Source organism: Erpetoichthys calabaricus, chromosome 16, assembly GCF_900747795.2.
Source record: "Erpetoichthys calabaricus chromosome 16, fErpCal1.3, whole genome shotgun sequence".
Classification (NCBI taxonomy): Eukaryota; Metazoa; Chordata; class Cladistia; order Polypteriformes; family Polypteridae; genus Erpetoichthys; species Erpetoichthys calabaricus.
The window spans coordinates 81,960,239-81,981,512 of record NC_041409.2 but is presented as its reverse complement, the minus strand read 5'-3'; the positions used below and the strand labels follow the sequence as shown (position 1 = coordinate 81,981,512).

At 32.5% G+C, this 21,274-nt stretch overlaps 1 protein-coding gene across 2 annotated transcripts in view; it reads left to right on the top strand.

The window, feature by feature from the left end:
- ino80 (INO80 complex ATPase subunit) overlaps positions 1–21,274 on the top strand; it is a 191,659-nt gene that overhangs the window by 68,369 nt on the left and 102,016 nt on the right. For both annotated transcript variants that reach the window (XM_051919982.1, XM_028821952.2), the window contains exons 16-24: positions 449–591; positions 6,029–6,113; positions 6,735–6,852; positions 7,146–7,231; positions 7,504–7,671; positions 8,576–8,709; positions 11,529–11,596; positions 16,937–17,030; positions 17,933–18,113. In XM_051919982.1, coding sequence (XP_051775942.1) covers positions 449–591; positions 6,029–6,113; positions 6,735–6,852; positions 7,146–7,231; positions 7,504–7,671; positions 8,576–8,709; positions 11,529–11,596; positions 16,937–17,030; positions 17,933–18,113 — 1,077 coding nt within the window. The remainder of the gene's footprint in view (positions 1–448; positions 592–6,028; positions 6,114–6,734; positions 6,853–7,145; positions 7,232–7,503; positions 7,672–8,575; positions 8,710–11,528; positions 11,597–16,936; positions 17,031–17,932; positions 18,114–21,274) is intronic.

Here is a 21,274-nt window from a genome sequence, read left to right as displayed (position 1 = left end):
AAAACCAGTTGTTCAATTTTGTGATATTTTTGACCACTCTGTAGCTTTTCAGCAGCCGCTGTCTCAAGTCTTAATTCTCTAGTTGTCTATCACCAAGCCTTTTGTTTTCTGCAGTGCCACTGCTCAAATATTTTGCATTCTGCCTTCCTGTGTATTTCAACAAATAATTTGCACTAATTTGGGGGATGATACACCACTGTAAACTTTATGTGAAATATGATTTTATTTTGCTCTAGTTTTCCATTGTGTTTTTTTTTTCCTACATTTGCTTTCATGAATTTTCTTTATAAAAGATTAACTTTGTAAATCATAGCCACCATCTGGTATAAAATAATAATAGTTAACATTTTTTTAATTTTTATAAGGACTTTTACGTCTTTAAATTAATAGCAGAAAATTAATAATTTAATAAAGTAATTTATGACAATGGTCTTTTTTATCTCCGCAGAAAACTCTTTATACTCAAGATGCCCCCTTTCATGTGGTTATAACCAGTTATCAACTTGTTGTACAAGATGTGAAGTATTTTCAGCGTGTAAAGTGGCAGTACATGGTACTGGATGAAGCCCAAGCACTAAAAAGCAGTGCCAGGTAATACTATTAATTTTTATAGTTATTATTGAGTGTTAACACAGCATATGTACTCAAAACAACTTACAAGATCAGGGTCCATCATTATTACTTACACAAATTTTTGATTTCTGCATATTTCACATGGAAAAAAAAACAACTTAGGGTTTTAATGAAAAACATATTGTGATTTCCTTGAAACATTTTTGAGCATTTTTGGATAAATTTGTGTCTGTGTATCTGTGTGACAGTAGTAAAAAGTTGTGGATGCTGAAACTCGAGAATGAATGGAACAATTTTTATAAAAACTTTGTGGATTACTTGTACTTGTTAGTCTTAAGAATGCGTTTTGAGTGAATTCCAACTGTTTAGCTTTAACCTTTTAAAGTTCAAAGTTTTTGAAGCTGATACCAACAACAGCCATACCTTTGCTCAAAAGTTCACAAAGTATGTCATATGCATTTATGACTCTGAAAGAAAGAATGTTTGGGAATTATGAGTTCAGTCCAGAGCTTGGACATTGAGTCTTTAAAGTTACAACTTTTCAAACGCACTTGTGATATTGCATCTTACCTATATTTTGGTAAATACACACTGTATATTATGGCAAGCCAAATTAACATTTAGAGATATCTCAAAATGAATTTTGGATATCTTAAAATGTAATTTACTTTTTAAGATATCTGAAACTCGCTTTGAGATATCTTAAAATACTTTCCTTTACATTTTAAGATATCTGCAATACATTTCGGGATATCTCAAATGCATTTCAAGATATCTCAAATACAGTTTCAGATATCTCAAAATAATTGTGTCTGCATTTCAAGATATCTCAAATGAATTTTCAGATATCTTAAATTGACCTTTCATGCATTTTAAGATATCTTAAATGCATTTCAAGATATCTCAAAATCATTTCCTGTAAAACTGCCTATTATTTCAATGGGACTTCTTGTTTATTATAAGATATCTTAAAATGTATTTGAGATATCTTGAAATGAGCAGGAAGTGATGTTGAGATATCTGAAAATGTATTTGAGATATCTGAAAATGGACAGGAAGCTGTTTTGAGATATCTGGAAATGTATTTGAGATATCTTAAATTGTATTGTAGATATCTGAAAGTGCTATTGAGATATCTTGAAATAATTGAGTGTCCTTTTAAAGATATCTTAAAATGCATTTTAGATATCTTGAAATACAATTTTAGATATCTTGAAATACATTGTTAGATATCTGAAATAGAGCAGAGACCCATTTTAAGATATCATGAAATTAATTTTAGATATCTAAAAATGTATTTCAGATATCTGAAACAACAATGAATTTCAAGATATCTTAAATGCTTTTTAAGATATCTAAATTATATTTCGAGATATCTTAAAATAACTTCCTTCTCATTTTAAGATATCCCAAATTCATTTTGAGATATCTGAAATGCATTTTCAGATATCTTAAAATGACTTCCTGCACATTTCAAGATATCTAAAATACATTTCAAGATATCTTAAAATGACTTCCTGCACATTTCAAGATATCTAAAATACATTTCAAGATATCTTAAAATGACTTCCTGCACATTTCAAGATATCTCAAATACATTTCAAGATATCTTAAAATGACTTCCTGCACATTTCAAGATATCTCAAATACATTTCAAGATATCTTAAAATAACTTCCTGCACATTTCAAGATATCTCAAATACATTTCATGATATCTCAAAATCACTTCCTGTGCATTTCGAGATATCTTAAATGCATTTCAAGATATCTTAAAATAGGCAGGAAGTTCCATTGAAAGTATAAGAAATTTTACAGGAAGTGATTTTAAGATATCTGAAAATGTATTTGAGATATCTTGAAATACACAGGAAGTTATTTTAAGATATCTGAAAATGTATTTGAGATATCTTGAAATACGCAGGAAGTTATTTTAAGATATCTCAAAATGTAATTGAGATATCTTGAAATATGCAGGAAGTTACTTTAAGATATCTGAAAATGTATTTGAGATGTCTTGAAATGTGCAGAAAGCTATTTTAAGATATCTGAAAATGTATTTCAGATATCTCAAAATGCCTGCAGATGTATTTTAAGATATCTTGAAATGTATTTGAGATATCTCAAAATGCACATGAACATATTTTAAGATATCTCAAATTGCATTTAAGATATCTTGAAATGCATTTCAGATATCTGAAAATGTACAGCATATCACTTCAAGATATCTTGAAATCTGTTTGAGATATCATACAATTCTTTTTAGATATCTTAAAATAGATGTATTTTTAGATATCTATAATTCAATTTCAGACATCTAAAATGCATTTCCAGATATCATAAAATTCATTTTGAGATATCTCTAAATGTTAATTTGGCTTGCCATAATATCATGAAATTAATTTTAGATATCTAAAAATGTATTTCAGATATCTGAAACAACAATGAATTTCAAGATATCTTAAATGCTTTTTAAGATATCTAAATTATATTTCGAGATATCTTAAAATAACTTCCTTCTCATTTTAAGATATCCCAAATTCATTTTGAGATATCTGAAATGCATTTTCAGATATCTTAAAATGACTTCCTGCACATTTCAAGATATCTAAAATACATTTCAAGATATCTTAAAATGACTTCCTGCACATTTCAAGATATCTAAAATACATTTCAAGATATCTTAAAATGACTTCCTGCACATTTCAAGATATCTCAAATACATTTCAAGATATCTTAAAATGACTTCCTGCACATTTCAAGATATCTCAAATACATTTCAAGATATCTTAAAATAACTTCCTGCACATTTCAAGATATCTCAAATACATTTCATGATATCTCAAAATCACTTCCTGTGCATTTCGAGATATCTTAAATGCATTTCAAGATATCTTAAAATAGGCAGGAAGTTCCATTGAAAGTATAAGAAATTTTACAGGAAGTGATTTTAAGATATCTGAAAATGTATTTGAGATATCTTGAAATACACAGGAAGTTATTTTAAGATATCTGAAAATGTATTTGAGATATCTTGAAATACGCAGGAAGTTATTTTAAGATATCTCAAAATGTAATTGAGATATCTTGAAATATGCAGGAAGTTACTTTAAGATATCTGAAAATGTATTTGAGATGTCTTGAAATGTGCAGAAAGCTATTTTAAGATATCTGAAAATGTATTTCAGATATCTCAAAATGCCTGCAGATGTATTTTAAGATATCTTGAAATGTATTTGAGATATCTCAAAATGCACATGAACATATTTTAAGATATCTCAAATTGCATTTAAGATATCTTGAAATGCATTTCAGATATCTGAAAATGTACAGCATATCACTTCAAGATATCTTGAAATCTGTTTGAGATATCATACAATTCTTTTTAGATATCTTAAAATAGATGTATTTTTAGATATCTATAATTCAATTTCAGACATCTAAAATGCATTTCCAGATATCATAAAATTCATTTTGAGATATCTCTAAATGTTAATTTGGCTTGCCATAATATCATGAAATTAATTTTAGATATCTAAAAATGTATTTCAGATATCTGAAACAACAATGAATTTCAAGATATCTTAAATGCTTTTTAAGATATCTAAATTATATTTCGAGATATCTTAAAATAACTTCCTTCTCATTTTAAGATATCCCAAATTCATTTTGAGATATCTGAAATGCATTTTCAGATATCTTAAAATGACTTCCTGCACATTTCAAGATATCTAAAATACATTTCAAGATATCTTAAAATGACTTCCTGCACATTTCAAGATATCTAAAATACATTTCAAGATATCTTAAAATGACTTCCTGCACATTTCAAGATATCTCAAATACATTTCAAGATATCTTAAAATGACTTCCTGCACATTTCAAGATATCTCAAATACATTTCAAGATATCTTAAAATAACTTCCTGCACATTTCAAGATATCTCAAATACATTTCATGATATCTCAAAATCACTTCCTGTGCATTTCGAGATATCTTAAATGCATTTCAAGATATCTTAAAATAGGCAGGAAGTTCCATTGAAAGTATAAGAAATTTTACAGGAAGTCATTTTAAGATATCTTGAAAATGTATTTGAGATATCTTGAAATACGCAGGAAGTTATTTTAAGATATCTCAAAATGTAATTGAGATATCTTGAAATATGCAGGAAGTTACTTTAAGATATCTGAAAATGTATTTGAGATGTCTTGAAATGTGCAGAAAGCTATTTTAAGATATCTGAAAATGTATTTCAGATATCTCAAAATGCCTGCAGATGTATTTTAAGATATCTTGAAATGTATTTGAGATATCTCAAAATGCACATGAACATATTTTAAGATATCTCAAATTGCATTTAAGATATCTTGAAATGCATTTCAGATATCTGAAAATGTACAGCATATCACTTCAAGATATCTTGAAATCTGTTTGAGATATCATACAATTCTTTTTAGATATCTTAAAATAGATGTATTTTTAGATATCTATAATTCAATTTCAGACATCTAAAATGCATTTCCAGATATCATAAAATTCATTTTGAGATATCTCTAAATGTTAATTTGGCTTGCCATAGTATATTGTGTTTCTGTTGTAAATATGGAGAACATCATGTGCAGGCCACTTCAGATTTTTTACATTTGGGATATAATTTCATACGAGTTAGGTACTCTGCTCAAGGCTGCACAATGAGTTGACGATTAAACTGGCAACCTTGTGGTTTAATGTCCAGTACACACTTTACTACTCAGAAATGTCTGTCCTAGAGTTGAAGAGGAACTTTATACAGTACAAACATCTTTAATAACTATGTACTTCATGCATTTTCAGCCTGACACATCCCACTTTTATAAGTTAAGGTTTGCTACACTTTATATGGCTTGCTAAACTGAAGAAGAAATGTTAATGTAACGCATTGTTATTAGAATAATCTTCATCACAATGTTGACACTATAATCTGTCATGATTTTAGACAAATGGGAAAAAGTACCATAGGTTATGGCATTTTACAAATAATCATAATTACTACTTTGAAAATCTTAAGTATAGTCATGAAATTATTGGGCCTCCTTTTGAAAATGGAAAATGTTATTTTACTGTTGATCCAAAAACATATGTCACCCAGTGCCTAAGGCGCTGTGTATAGTAGGTGCTATACAGTAAGTTATGTGGGGAAGCACAGTTGCTAGACCTCTACTGATGTATAAAAATATTAAATAACTGTTACACCATTGATAATGACCTTTTAATCCTATGTACAAATGATATTGTATCAATAATGTTTTGTCCTTAAGAAGTACATATGTAATGTTATGAAATACTGTATATTGTGATGCATGGTAATTATCTATCTATGCTTTAGTGTTTTGATGCCTGCTGATAACTACACATGCTCAAAAATCTATGTTTTCAGCATTACTTCATTAAACTTTAGTATTTATCATTGTTTTAGCGTTCGATGGAAGATTTTGTTGCAGTTTCAGTGTCGTAATCGTCTTCTGTTGACTGGAACGCCAATACAAAACACAATGGCTGAGGTACAGTAGCTTAATATAGTCGTCAGACAAACATAAAATTCTTAACAGCAAGAAATTTAAACTGTTTTTAGGGGTCACACGTTTATTTACATTTAATATTTGCATTATTTAAAAGCTGATCTACTGGTATTGGATTACTCAATTCCAAAATACTGTAACTATAAATGTTTAAAAGTGTCTGCTTCATTGGTCATGAAATGAACAAAATGGTAATCGTTCCACATTCTCTTAATTGGAAGTATGCTTTGATATTCAACCTTAGTGTTAGACTAGTAGATTGATTAAAAAATATATTTCATGGGAACTGATTCTAATCTGATCATTAACTGGATGACAGAATTTTGCCAGGAGTTTGGCAATAAATAATAAAATAGTTATGTTATAGCAATGTCCTTCTCATAAGACTACTATTAGGGAGAAACGTTTAGTAATCCAGCTCCAAATTAATGATCACAAATATTAATTGGCTTAAATTAACATTATACTTGGTTTAATGGTATCATAGACTTCATCGCTCAAAGAACATTTATGTTGTTGTTGTTGCTGGTTATTTTTTGGGGATCAAATTGGATTTCTCTCAGGGAATATGAACACCCGTGCTGGGATGCTTTGTTGTTACAGCTCTGGGCCCTTCTGCACTTCATCATGCCTACTTTGTTTGACTCCCATGAAGAATTCAATGAATGGTTTTCACGGGATATTGAAAGTCACGCAGAGAACAAGTCTGCCATTGATGAGAGTAAGTATTAGTCCAGCTGAAAAGGGAACAATACATTATTTTTGTTTTTGAGTATTTGTGTTATGTGTGAAACTATGAATTACTGAGTTATATGCTCACCTATTCCTGCATTTTCAAAAAAGCTTATTCTAACTTAATGATTTACCATTCTGGTCAGGGCTTCTCATTAATTGAATTTTATATGCTTTAATGTACCCACTAAAACCTAAAGTATTATTGTTATTCTGTGTAATGTTAATGTATAAATGTGGCTAATGGGATGTTGACACTTTTTATTTATTTATTTTCTTCAGACCAGCTGTCTCGGTTGCACATGATTTTAAAACCATTCATGCTGAGACGAATCAAAAAAGATGTAGAAAATGAGCTTTCTGATAAGGTATGGATTCACATACACTACACTTCCCTTGACATTTTTCCTCTTGGGGAGTAGTAATATCTTCCTTTTTGTGATAATCGTGCAATGGGATAGACTCCTTGAACACTCTTACATACTTGTTAATGGGTAATGACTTAATTAATATGTAATTATAGTAGAGAATAAATAATACTGCATTACCAAAGGAAAAATTAATTCTATATATGGTATGAAATTATCTTTATGGCTGCTTACTTAATAGCCTATTACATTGCTAAGCACCTCTGTTACAGATTGAAATTCTGATGTATTGTCAACTGACAAGCCGGCAGAAGCTTTTGTATCAAGCCTTGAAGAACAAAATTTCAATTGAGGACCTTTTGCAGTCTTCCATGGGAACAACACAACAGGCCCAAAACACAACAAGTAGTTTAATGAACCTTGTCATGCAATTTCGAAAGGTGAGTTAAACATTTTGAGAGAGGGCTTTTTTGTTCTTCTGTTCACACCAAACTGATGCATTTCTAGATCTGTGAGAACTAAAGTCATTGATGATTAAGTAGTGAAACTAATATCGCTATTTCAGTTTAACAACCTCAGAGGTTTAGCTTTTTTCATCACTAATACTGGAGAAACACAAAAAACACAGCACTGTTGGATTTAAATCTGTTACTGAATTTGTAGCTGAAGTTCTGAAGAATTATTGATTAAAGCCACTTATGCAGCTGACATTGGAAAAGAAATTGTTAAAAACTGAGAAGACATAATCACCTGGACAAATCATCAGAAAAATGAATGAAGAACATGTTATGGTGGTCATTGCAGTTTTTGACAGTTTTCTTGAATAAGAAATAGAAAGATTATAAACCTTGTTCTTATTAGTTTTTTTCTTTTTAGTAAACATCCATCTATTTTATCCAAAATTCTAAGTCAATCTATAGATTTATAGGGTTCTTATTTCCACACGCTAATCAACATCCAACACATCATTTAAGGTAAGGAAGACAGAAGTTTTGAGGTAAGGCAGCTATTCTAACTAGTCTTAGAGACTGAATTACACATAAGAAGCCTATAAACATACTCTCTTTATTGAGATTAATTAGCTTCATAAAAGTGAATCCAGAGAATACAAATGATTTATTATAAATAAATAAATAAATACGTAAGGAAAAATGCTTAAAAATTATTCCAAGTTGAAATGTTTTTGATTAAATTAAACAAATCAGATTAACTGAATTGGGATTATCCATTTTGTTGTAATTTGTCCTCATTTAGCTGTGTCCTTAGATTTACTTATCTTTCTTAGAACAAAATAGTAAAGAGTTTTTTCCAGCTTAATGACAGCTTGTTTTTCTTTGCCTCCAGGTGTGCAATCATCCTGACTTATTTGAAAGACAGGAAACAAGATCTCCATTTCATATGTCTCTGAAACCCTACATAATGTCCAAGTTTCTCTTCCGAAATGGCCTTATTTCTACTTCCAATCAATGTCGATCTAGGTGAGTGTGTTGGGGCATTTTAAAGCAAAATCTTGTATCTGCTTGCCTTTATGCTTTTTTTTTTTTTTTAAATAAATAAGTGTACTAAGCTCAGCATGCTGTTGATGATTGTACAAAGAAAAACTCATTGGCTTTTATTATTTATTAAATATGTGTAATTTCTATACTGTTTGTGTTTGAACAAATTATACCTTATGAAGTACCTGACTTTAAAATTATAATTTTTTTGCAAGGAAAAAAAAATGATTAGAAATGCACAAATTATTCATTTGTTTTACTATATACAGAGGTAATATAATGTTTGGAGTGTACTTTTCAGTTTATCCAAGTTGCTTCTTTAGATTTATCAAACTTGGTAACCTTAGTGGATTAATGTTAATTTATACCAATAGCCAGTTTGTTATTGATTCATCCTAAATCTAATATAACAGTGAATACTCAGTTCTCTAAGTCATATATCAGGTACTGGATGTCCTATGTCCCCACAGTGTGTTTTGATGTCTTTTATTTCTTCCTCCATTCCCATGTAATGTGTCCAAGTAATACTGGATCCCATGCTGCCCAATCATTTGAAGAGACACTATGGAGCTCTTATGTGCCTTCTTAACCACCTATTCAGGTCTGCTGTTGAACAGATTCTGGTGATGCCACCTCAGTGTACTGTCAAATCTCACTCCAGATTTTTTTCATGTGTAGTTTCTACCTGGTGGAACGAATTGCCAAACTCCATTTGAAATTCTAACTCCCTCAATGTGTTTAGGGAGACTCATTTGAAGACTCTCTTGTTTGGTGGATTCCTGTCTAATTTGTATTAACTGTCACATTTTTGTAACCCAGAAATTGTAACTTGCTTGTATTTTGTTCTGAGATCATCACTTGTGATGATCGATTTCGTAAACGTGTCCTGTAGCTCTTATTCCCAAACAGTCCCTCTTTCTGATGGATTAAAGCGTCTGCTAAGCAAATAAATGTAAAAATGTTAATGAAAAGAAAAAAAAATCAACAAGATTGCACGCCATCCGTCAAACAGGATCAACTCAGTTGTTACCAAAGTTAATAGTTTTCTTCTTTTTGCCATATGCTGCATACTGAAAGCAGTACATTTGCATTTTAAGGTGAGAATAAAGCAAAAACTTACTGGAAAACAGCAAATTTATGAATTTTGAATACTGGCTATAAAATATATAGAGTTGCTTTACCCCACAAGAACTCTGCATTGAATTTCTATTGTATCATAGGAGTACTGTAAGTAAAAATGACTCTGTTCAATATATGGGACAGCAGCCAATGGAATAAAAGGAGTCCGGCACATTCTTGTTTTCTTTTCAAAATAATATATTTCGTGCCAAATACATTATGTAGTTTTTTTTGTTATGTGATGTCTGTTGGTTTTTAGTGATAATTGCATCTCATAAATAAAGTTAAATAACGGTAACTATAAAATTAAATTTAATATAGTCAAAACTCACGTTCTTCAGCTGTTTTCAGAAAGAATAGTAGAAGTGGGTGGTTCTCATGCAGTGAAAAACATTTCAGAAAATGATTCATTCACGGAAACCCAAGGTTGTCAGGAGACATTAGGAGTGATTCAGAAGTGCTTAAAACAGATGAATTGATTCAGCTGTGAACTGTTGCTATGTTAGTCTGTGTTATTATTTTAAACATCTAAACTCTCTCAGGAATTGTAACAGTATGCTAACAAAACTATGTAATGGCTCCTACCAAATATACTTAAGCAATAATAATAATGAGCCCAGTGATTGCTCAGTAATGCTTCGCAATAGATAGGTGCCTAGGCTGTTGGAGGACAGGAAGACTTTTGAGTTCACCACTTGCACCCTTACAATCAGGGCAAATCTTCACTCTCTCAAAGTGAAAGAATGGTGGGATTTCAGACAAACTTTTTTTTTTTTTTTTATAAGAGCTATCAGGATGTGACCTCACCCCATCTCTCAACTTTGGAACTGAGAGATGCAGATTGTGGTTCACACTGAGTGCATAAGTAAGATCAACCCAGGGAGAGCAAGGCTGACAACATGGAAACCATATATAATAAATGCATATTAGCCTTAAATGGACCTGCGTTCAAACAGTGATGAGCTTACTTCTTTCGAGAGAGTGTAGAACTGTGTATTTTCTTCTTCTTGGGTCCATGCTTCATGTGCCACTGTTTTTGCTGATCCTGAATCCTCAGGTGCTAAGAATTTTTAAAGTATCATGCATACAGAAAGATGCTTGGGCTCATTAACTTTGCTTTCTGCTGCCACATAGCCAGGAGGATAACCCTAACTTGCACAAAGCAAGGTGCACCTACTCCCAATTTGACCATCAGCTGTGAGCATCCTATGTACCTAGAAACTGAAAGCATGTTTCTCTTTGTAACTCTCTAAATCCTATTCCCCCTTGCACTCTGATTCTGAAATACATCACATCAGTGATGGAGCTACTTCCCCCTAGCATGTTCATCTTCATGCCAGATACTTGGGACCCCTGCCCTCAGTGACATAAGGTCCATGTGTTTGTAATGTGCCCCTGGTATTCCACAATCTCCTTTCTCTGATAAGGCAACTCTACTTTCAGGTAGAGTTGATTCCCTCTGGAATATTGGGAACTCATTCCTTGGGTCCCAGTCATGCCATCTGAGCTTGTCACTCTTCAGAGGACTTTTTCTTTTCTACAGACACCCGCATTTAAAACTTCAAAAATTTTCTTTATGTATTGCTGATTTAAAAGTTAAGTGATTTTTTTGTTTCTCCTTTTATAAAAATCTTTAAAGTACTTTTATATGGAATTGATTTCCCTATTTTGTCTCCTTACAGGTTATTACAAGTGTTGCTGTCACCATTTGCACCAGATCACATTCATCAGTCATTAATGCATAGAAAAGGTGAGAACATATATGAGCCTTAAAATAATTGTTACTAAAGATTAAAGAGGCCAATCCTGTTGCTTGAATAATTATTGCAAAGACTGTAGAGTAGTTAGTAGAGTGAATGTAAAGGTGTGATTGGTTCCTGTCCATAAGATGATAGTTGCTGTAATTTGAAGTCATTTTCCATAATCTGGTGACAAAGTTGTATCATTGTATCTTCATTTATATATGTATGTGTGCATATTGATGAATACACTTTCCAGTCATGATACCTGAATCTACTGATCAGCATTAAAAGGATCTTGTATGTCACAGGCTTTTTTTAGGCCTTAATAGTTAAATTTACTACCCATAATCCCCCTACTTAACACATAATATGAATTTGAATCTTCTTTTTACGAATTACATATATACCTTAATAAAGAAAAGAGAGTCACACACTTTGCTGACTAGGGTTTTGGTTGTCTTTAAATAACTATTATAAACTCAGTATATTTGTCATTTTAATAGCATTGCTGATAACATGCAGAATAAAACTTTCGTAGCAATGTGTTTTTTATAATGTATCATATTCCTTAATTGCTTGATACAGAGCTTGTAACGGATTAATAGACACAAAATTATAACTGAAAAGAGAAAATCTAACACGTTCAAAAATAGCTAGTTATAAATTCATAGGACATGGTAGTCACAGAGCAAAACAAAAAATGTAAGCATTACACAAATCCTGACGAAAATTAAACACTTTGCCCATTCCATTCTTGTACGAAGGGAAACTTCTACAGATGTAAGTTTAAAGGCCATGTAAAATTTCTTGGACGTTATAACAATACACAAAACTGTGTCAAAGACTGAATGACGATTTGTGAGGAGCTAGAGTAAGTCCAGCTGTGTGACTCTGTAAAGGCATTTCTCATAGCTAGAAGAGGCAGCATTGTTAAAGAATAAAGTTTTGCCCAGGAGTCTAAAAAGAGAACAATCATATGGTTAAAGCCAACGGATGAGATAGTCACAGTTATAATAATAAACTTAATGTAGAATATTCAGCCCATAGTGATCAGCAGGTCTTCATAGCCATTTTGCCATAAGCAGACTGTGACAAGATAATCTGCCTTTGCACTCGTTTTAAAAGCTTAGGCAAAAGCTATAGCAATGACATTTATTGGCACACAGAAAAAGTGCATCCTGTTCTAAAATTATCATCCAATATCACTTTAACATTTCTTTGGAATTCCAAAATGTGAAATCTCTTTAAATATAGAATAAATGTTAGTTATCCTTTTAAACAAAATCTATGTAAAATTGTTGTTGGCATTGCATATGTGTTCAAATGTAGCCCTTATCTGCAATGCTGAGCAAATATTTCTTCAAATACTAATTAATTTTAAAACATCCACTATATTTTGCATTTATAGTTACATGTCCAGGATTGGCTGGGTAGCCAGTTGCCCAGATTTCCCGGACTGTGACTGTGTCTGATGTTTTGTGTTACAGTTGACTGTGGACCATGCAACTGATTGGAGTTTTTGTTTTCCTCTCCTCCATTGTCAAATGGATATAGTTCAACAATTAATTAATGGACAAATATTGATGGGTTCCATTTATATTAATTGGTTTCAAACTACTTTTTTGTTTTCCTGTGTCTTTATATGTATTCATTATGTAATTTGTAAAATTTATTCTTGCATTTTACCTAAGAACCTGTCACAATGCTCAGCGACTACACTCATTGTATAGAGCTTTACAAAAATAAACTGAATTGATTATTCTCCGCAAAGTGAAATTATTTCCCCACCCCAGCCTGCCTGTAAATCGGAGTTGAGATCTGTTAATGTCTTTTTGCTTTAAGTGCAGTTTAATGACACTGATCATATTGATTGTATGAAGGATGGCATAACTTTATATTATTTCAACTTCAGATTCCATTTGTGTTTCTCATAGCAATCTGCAGTGGATAGGCCAGAAAATCAGAAGTGGAAATGTAAATGTGCACTTTCTCACATCAAGTGGATGTGAGCTCTGTAGATCCTTACAGTTTTCCTGTTCATATCATTTTATTAATACTCTGTTATTTTCTTTAATACAATTTTCTGTCAAATCTTATTTGGCATTAGTTCTACATAACATCGCATGTCCTGAGATTCTTTGCTAAATGTGTGCTCATTAAAATAAAGAGTTGCACAAGTGAGTATTCGTACATATTCCATCATAAACTTAATATTTAATTCTTCAAATTATTATATATATATTAAGCACTGAATTTCTGTAATTATTTTTAACATACAATAATTAACCTTATAATAATATAATATAATAATAATATATTAATATATATATTTTATATATATAATAATAATAATAATTTAAGGGGCAGAGTGGTGGCTCTGAGGCTAAGGATCTGCGCTGGTATCCCGAAGGTTGCTGGTTCGAATCCCCGTCAATGCCAAAAAGAAATACTACTCTGCTGGGCCCTTGAGCAAGGCCCTTAACCTTCAATTGCTCCAGGGGCGCTGTACAATGGCTGACCCTGAGCTCTGACCCCAAGGGGTATGCGAAAACTAACAAATTCCTAATACGAGAAATTGTATAAGGTGAAATAAAAAACAAAAAAATAAATAAATAAAAAATAATAATCTACCATATGTTGCATAAAGTGGAAAGACAATTATTAACGAATAGATTAAAATGAATTCATGTTATTTAGCTGTGCTATATTTTTAAAATCCCTGCCACCCAGAAATAGATTAAGAGGGTTTGGAAAAAAAAAGAATTATTAAATGAATGGATTTGTAATACTATAGTGCAGTAAACTTATATGTGGAAATACATTTTATAAGAATAAGATGAACTGAATATTTATTTAGCCATTCATTTGCTATTCAGCTAACCCAGTTTATGGGTCTCAGGAACCCACAACACTGGGCACAAAGGTACACTCATATACACTTTGATACCAGCTCACTACTACTATATTACTACACTACTATATGTATTTGGAATGTGGGAGGAAGACTGCAGTATCTGAACGAAAATCCACACCAATGAAGGAAGACTGTGCAAATTATACAAAAGTGTAGTGTCTAGTCTGGGATTCAAACCTGGGACGCTAGAGCTATGAGGAAATATTATTGACTGCTGTGCTATCAATCTACCCTTTGAACTGAATTTAAGCAGGCTAAAATGAATTAATGGAATGTCTTTTTAGGGTAGTTTTGGAGAATTAAGTTAAATTTTGTTAAGAACAACAGATATTTTTCAAAAGAGAGGAACCCTATTTCGGTCCGTCAAGCTCATTTAGGTAGCTAATAGCTGATTTGTCCTAATTTCTCATCCAAGCGTTTAATAAACGTTGTCAAGATATCACTTCAACTGTATGACTCTAGTTTTGTTCCAGATTTTGCCGACTCTGTGTGCATTACTGGAGCAGCAATAAGCACAGTGCTTTTCAGTACAGTCTGAGCTTGAGAGAGTGTGTGTACATGTACATGTGAGGTAAGCAGTATGAGAACAAAGAGTTAAAAATCCAGTCAAAGATGTTGCTCTTCACTCATCAAAGTGCTGCTTTTACCATGAAACGTAACCACATCACTTGCCTAGAAGACATGAATATTCATAAATTATTGTTGTTGTAAATTGCATTTTATAATTATTAACCTCCTTATTTGATTATTATAATTATTTCTTGAGGAGTTGTTTTTCATGTTGTGCTCAACTAAATTTGAAGCATTAAATTATTTCTGTTGCTGCCAACAACAGTTGTAATTTCGAACACAATCACTGATTGTCTGTCTTGCGATGATTACTCTCTATTAGTAAGAGAGGATAGTTCAATGTTATGCAGTATTCTGTTTTGTTATCAGCTTATTTTGTGCATTGTTATGAAACATGTATATATACAAAGTTCAATTATACAGTCAATGTATAAAGATTACAGTCAAGCACTGATATCATGTTGCCAGGATGACTAGAACACATTAAGATTGATGTTGTTGCATTATTTTTCATTTGTTCTTTTATTTTTTATTTATAAATTTCCCCTGTGATATTTATGAGGTGTATCAAAAAGTTTTAAGCCTGGTCTGTTAAGAGAAAAACAAGCACAATCAAAACAGTTTTATTTGTCAACATGATCCTGTCCAGCATTAATACACTTATTTTAAAATTTGCAAAGCCTTTTTTCCAGTAGTGTTTTGTCTTTATTACACATTCACTCTTCAGTAGCTGACATAATGGCGTATTTTGCAGAACAGGTGGAAATCACTTGGGACCAGGTCTGAAGTAGGGAGTGTGTGTGCTATCACTTTGAATCCACAGTTTTGTAGCACAGCCAATGCAACATATGCAGTGTGAGCAACACCATGGTTGTGAAACAGAAGGGGGCTGCTCACCCACATTCCTCGTTGCATTTCCTTTATTGATTTCCATAAATGGTAAAGCAAAAGAATGTAATATATTCACTAGTTTTGCTGGCCTTTTGAGGAATTTAATCACCATTAACAACATCATAAATTGTGCACATGATCTTGAAACTCCCAGGGACCTTGGATTTCTATGGTGCTGGAGAACCTCCATGCTTCTGTTCATTCGACTATTGCTTAGACTATTGGTCATAGTGATGTATCTAAATTTCATGCACAGCTACAAAATGTTTCTTAAATTACTCACAGTTTGAATTAAGTAGCTTGACATTCTGCTTGAATCACAGTTTGTGCAGATGTTTTGTTTCAGTAATCAACATTCAGGACACCCAGTGTGCACAGACCTTGATCATGTTCAATTACTCATGAAGAATTAACTCAGTTGAGTGATTACTAATCCCTATGGTGTCTGCTATTTGTGCACTGTCAGCCTTCCATTCTTTGTTATGATTCACTTTATAGTGGCAATATTTTTTTCTGACATTGATATTGAAGGCTGGACAGACTTGCTATGATGGAATTCTGTAGCTCCTATCTTGTCTGTGGCATTTGATGGGAACTGGTCCAGGCACACTAGGACAAGGCAAGAAAGAATCTCAGGTACAGTATTGCTCTCTAGTATTAGAAATTCGTTGATAGCACGATATCTGATTTGGTACTTTTTGGCGTCCATGTTGACTTACTTCCGAAACAAGTATCCTTCAGTATAATTCACAAATGCTATTAACTTGCACCTCACATATATTTTAGTACATAGTAGGTAATCTTTGGCTACCTATAAAATTAACGCCACGGAATACTTTCAAGTTCAGGCTCAAAAAACTTTTTGATCACACTTTGTACATTTCGATCTGCAGTCACCTTGCTATTAATAAATTAATCATGAACAGCTTGCATTTTCTCAAAACACTTCCTATGTGCTTATGTCTTTTTACAGGGAATGATGAAAGTAGTTGTTTTTCTTTCTTGAGATTTATCGATGTTACTCCTTCTGATATGAATAACATTATGCTTCAGGGAACCTTAATCAGGTAAACATTTAATTGTGTTTTGAGTATTGTTTGAAAGTCATTAAACATATAAACACTTCATGTTTTGTAAAGTAGATGGAATACTTTAGAATCTATATTGAAGTTTCTTTAAATTTCTCCATATATACAAAACACAAATTACTCTAAATGCCATGTGTTAGATTGTGCACTGTTTATACTGGCCACATTATTACATAGTACCTTGTTTGTAAATAACTATATGTAAGGTGTTTCAATTCCTTTCTGGTTTATAAAGTGAATTTGGCAAGTAGTTAGTCCTGGTTTTGTATAACGATGGTTCTCATTTACCAAATAATTAGAGATGAGGTCGTAAATGTAAGCACAAAAAACAACTCTAAGAATCTTATGTTTGTTTGAATAAAATGAGTACAAGTCATTGAATTTGATTATGAAAATCATCCTGAAATAGTAAATAACTTTATTATTGGCCTTTCCTGTTATCGTGCAGTTGCATATGTTAAGGCATTAACATAATTCCACATTAATGACAGGTTGGACTGGTCTCGGAACACAGAGTAACTATAGAAGAAAAGACAGAGCAGGCTCTTTTTCATAGGAGACTGTGTTCCTTTAATGTGAGAAGTGGCATCTTTCATATCTTCTATTACTATGTTTTTTTGTTGTCTTTAACTTGTCGTTTAGTTTTTAAGGAGAACCTAATTCCAGTTTTAGGCTAGCTTCAAATCTTCCCAAGTTACTCTATACAATTACCTCTGGGGAATAGAATTTGTTTAGTGCAAAACAACATGCAGCTAGTGCAATAGACTTTTTCTTCTGTCAGAAATTAAGATGTGACAAGTCAGGGGGTAGGTTAGTATTTGACGTTTACATATGATCATGCTGATGCCAATGATTTTAGAAATGTTTTTCTGCTCTTACAGGTGGTTAGCACTTTTTTTATCACTTAAGTCTTCATACCGGCTTTACCACAAACGGCAGTGGGATGCCAGCGAAAATGAAGGAAGCAATGCCAAATCTAACTACCTTGTCAACAAAGCTCTCATTCTTTGGGTGAACTCACCAACATCTTTTGTGAATGTGAACAGCAGCCCTGTATTACAGGTAACTTTCTTAAAATTTTAATTATGCAGCAATCCTCTGTAGGGTTAGCCGGAGTTCACTGTAGATAGCTCACTGGTAGTTCAAGTAACTTGAGTGAGATAACAGGATAATTATCTTAAAGACAATGTGAGCCCAAGAATTGAGATTAAATATGTGAAATTTGTTTCTAATACAAGTATACATAGTGAACTTGATGCACATGGATGTTATGAATTGCTTTTGAAAACAAAAATTTTTAAATTAGAAAATATGTTTTTGAAATGTGCCCCACCTCCAATCCATTAGCTTTAATTTAGAACTTTAGTGAAATAGCTCTAGTAGTGCAGCAAGATAGTGTAGGCATAAATCAACCTATTTGGTAGAAGACTATAGTTTGTGGTGTTTGTAGCACATACTGTGGTACGAAAAACTCAATTTAGCAAAACAAAACAACAGTTCATCATTATTTTATGAAATGAAGATCAAAAAATCTCAATAACTTTGAAAGTTTTTCACGTGTTGTTGCAAAAACCATCAAGTGCTGGGTAAGGATTAGAAAAGAAATTATGAGTGCAAGGGAAGAGATAAAGAAACTCCTATTTCAGGAAATGCACGTATTATTTATTGCCTAGTAATAAATACATTAAACAAAATGATTTTTATGAAAGCTTTCCAGGTTAGATCTAAATAGATAGATAGATAAATACTTTATTAATCCCAAGGGGAAATTCACAGCAGCAGCATACTGATAAAGAAAATATTAAATTAAAGAGTGATAACAATGCAGGTATACAGACAGACAATAACTAAAATGTATAATGTTAACGTTTACCCCCCCGGGTGGAACTGAAGAGTTGCATAGTGTAGGGGAGGAACGATCTCCTCTGTCAGTGGAGCAGGAAAGTGACAGTAGTCTGTCGCTGAAGCTGCTCCTCTGTCTGGAGATGATACTGTTTAGTGGATGGAGTGGATTCTCCATGATTGATAGGAGCCTTCTCAGCGCCCGTCCCTCTGCCACAGATGTCAAACTGTCCAGCTCCATGCCTACAATAGAGCCTGCCTTCCTCACCAGTTTATTCAGGCGTGAGGTGTCCTTCTTCTTTATGCTGCCTCCCCAGCACACCACAGCGTAGAAGAGGGCGCTCGCCACAACCGTCTGATAGAACATCTGCAGCATCTTATTGCTGATGTTGAAGGACACCAGCCTTCTAATGAAGTATAGTCGGCTGTATACATTTATAAATATATTTTAACAAACTTTAAGGTATATTTTAAAATATGTTTTCTTAAAACATTTTGTCATATTACATTCTTCCTGGTGCCAAAGTGTTGGCTATACTGACAGGTGTGCAGATTTTCAAAAATGTATCTGAAAGAATGATCAAAAACAGCATTCCGTAACTCTAACCTAGCATGTCAATTTAAGTATACTGTATCAAGTTCAAAATGCATTAGCAAGTAAATTTTCACCTTTTTGACAAAAATGTTTTAGCTGCTGATTAGACTGAAGGCTGAGAAGAATAAAATTAAAGTTTGAAGTTGTCTGTCTGATTTATTATAGTATACGAAATTTTAAGCAACCACTGTTATATGGAGTTAAGTTAAAAAAAAAAAAAAAAAAAGCAATTTTATGCAATTGTGGCAAATGAAGGCCCTCAGGTATGTCTGTTACCATTTCAAATGTAGTATTAGGTTAAGATCCATTTTTTGTTTTTCCCAAATTGGTAGACTACCTCATAAGTTCCGTTGATGTATTGCCTGTAGTCTTCACTATCCATAGGAGTGAGACCAATTCCTCCTCTACCATTTTTTTGTCACTTCTGTCAACTATTTTTTTGGCCTGAATGTTTTATCTGATCCTCTATATATCTGTATCTGTATAGGAGTGTATTGCATTAATTTACCAAAAAGCCTGCATCTGAGAAGACAGAGACAAAGTTATTATAGACAAGGGCCTCTTTCACACATACAGGGTGATATAGTTAATTATGGGGTGAGGTCATTTGCAATATGAATGAAAACCTGAATCAAAATATTCAAAAATTCAATCTAATTTCCTAGGTTTAGACTAGTTATGGCTCATGAAAATCTGCTTCCTCAACTTGTACAGTATGTGAAAACTAATAAAATTCCCAGATTTGCTACGCAGTACATTCTAACAGCTTTTTTTATTAGGCATACTTACATTAATTTCTAGGTGATCTAATACTATTGCATTGTTTCTTAGTTCTTGCTCCTAATCTGTGGTACAAGCATGTCAGCTGCACTATGGTCTATTCTGTTATGTTCAGATGCATCTTGAAGACCCACCTCTTTCTTCCCCTATGTTCACCTTTTGAAATTTATAGCTTGTTTAGGCACTTTCGATAATGACCTTATTTTACTCTTGTTATGCTACTAATTTATCATCTAATCATAATACTATGTATAATGCTATTCATTTAATTTTTCTTCCTACTTTCTATTAACTTTGCAGTTTCATGATAAATGAGAAACTGTATTATGTGTATATTGCTCCAAGTAAGTAACAAAACAATGGCCTTGTTCAGAAAATTAATGAGAGGACTAATACATAAGGAGGTTTAAACCACCCAGAACATGTCTTTGTCTTAGTAAAATGTGAATGTTTTGCTGGTGGGATTCTTCTGTGCCTTATACATCCCTCATCCTGTACTGGCTTGGTTTACAGCAGAAAGAAAGTCTAGTATTTCTTACACATCTATTAGCTGTATTGGCATTGGTTGCTATGGAAATGACTTCTAGTGTTTCCTTCTTTCTGCAAGCTCTCCTGTATACTCCATTATCCATGCGTGCACTGTTATCCGCAAGCTGTCATATAGTAAAACGCAAGTACAGGTAATTAAAAACTTACTGAGAATTTAGGTCATTTATATCCTTTTTACTTTTAAATAATTTGAAACTACTGAGGCATGTGGTTGAAGAAGAAGCCTTGACAACCTTTAAGAAGTGTCTGGATTAGATAGTGGGACAGCTGTTACCTAAACAAACGAGCTTGATGAATCTGAATGGTTTCCTCTCATTTGACAGATTTCTTATGTTCTTAAATAGAGTATGTGTCTTGTGTTTCCCCCTTTCATTGAGGTGTCCAGCGTTTAGTCTATGTCATAGGCATGATATCCAGAACTCATTTAAACAGCTTTGCGACAGATACAGTTAACTGT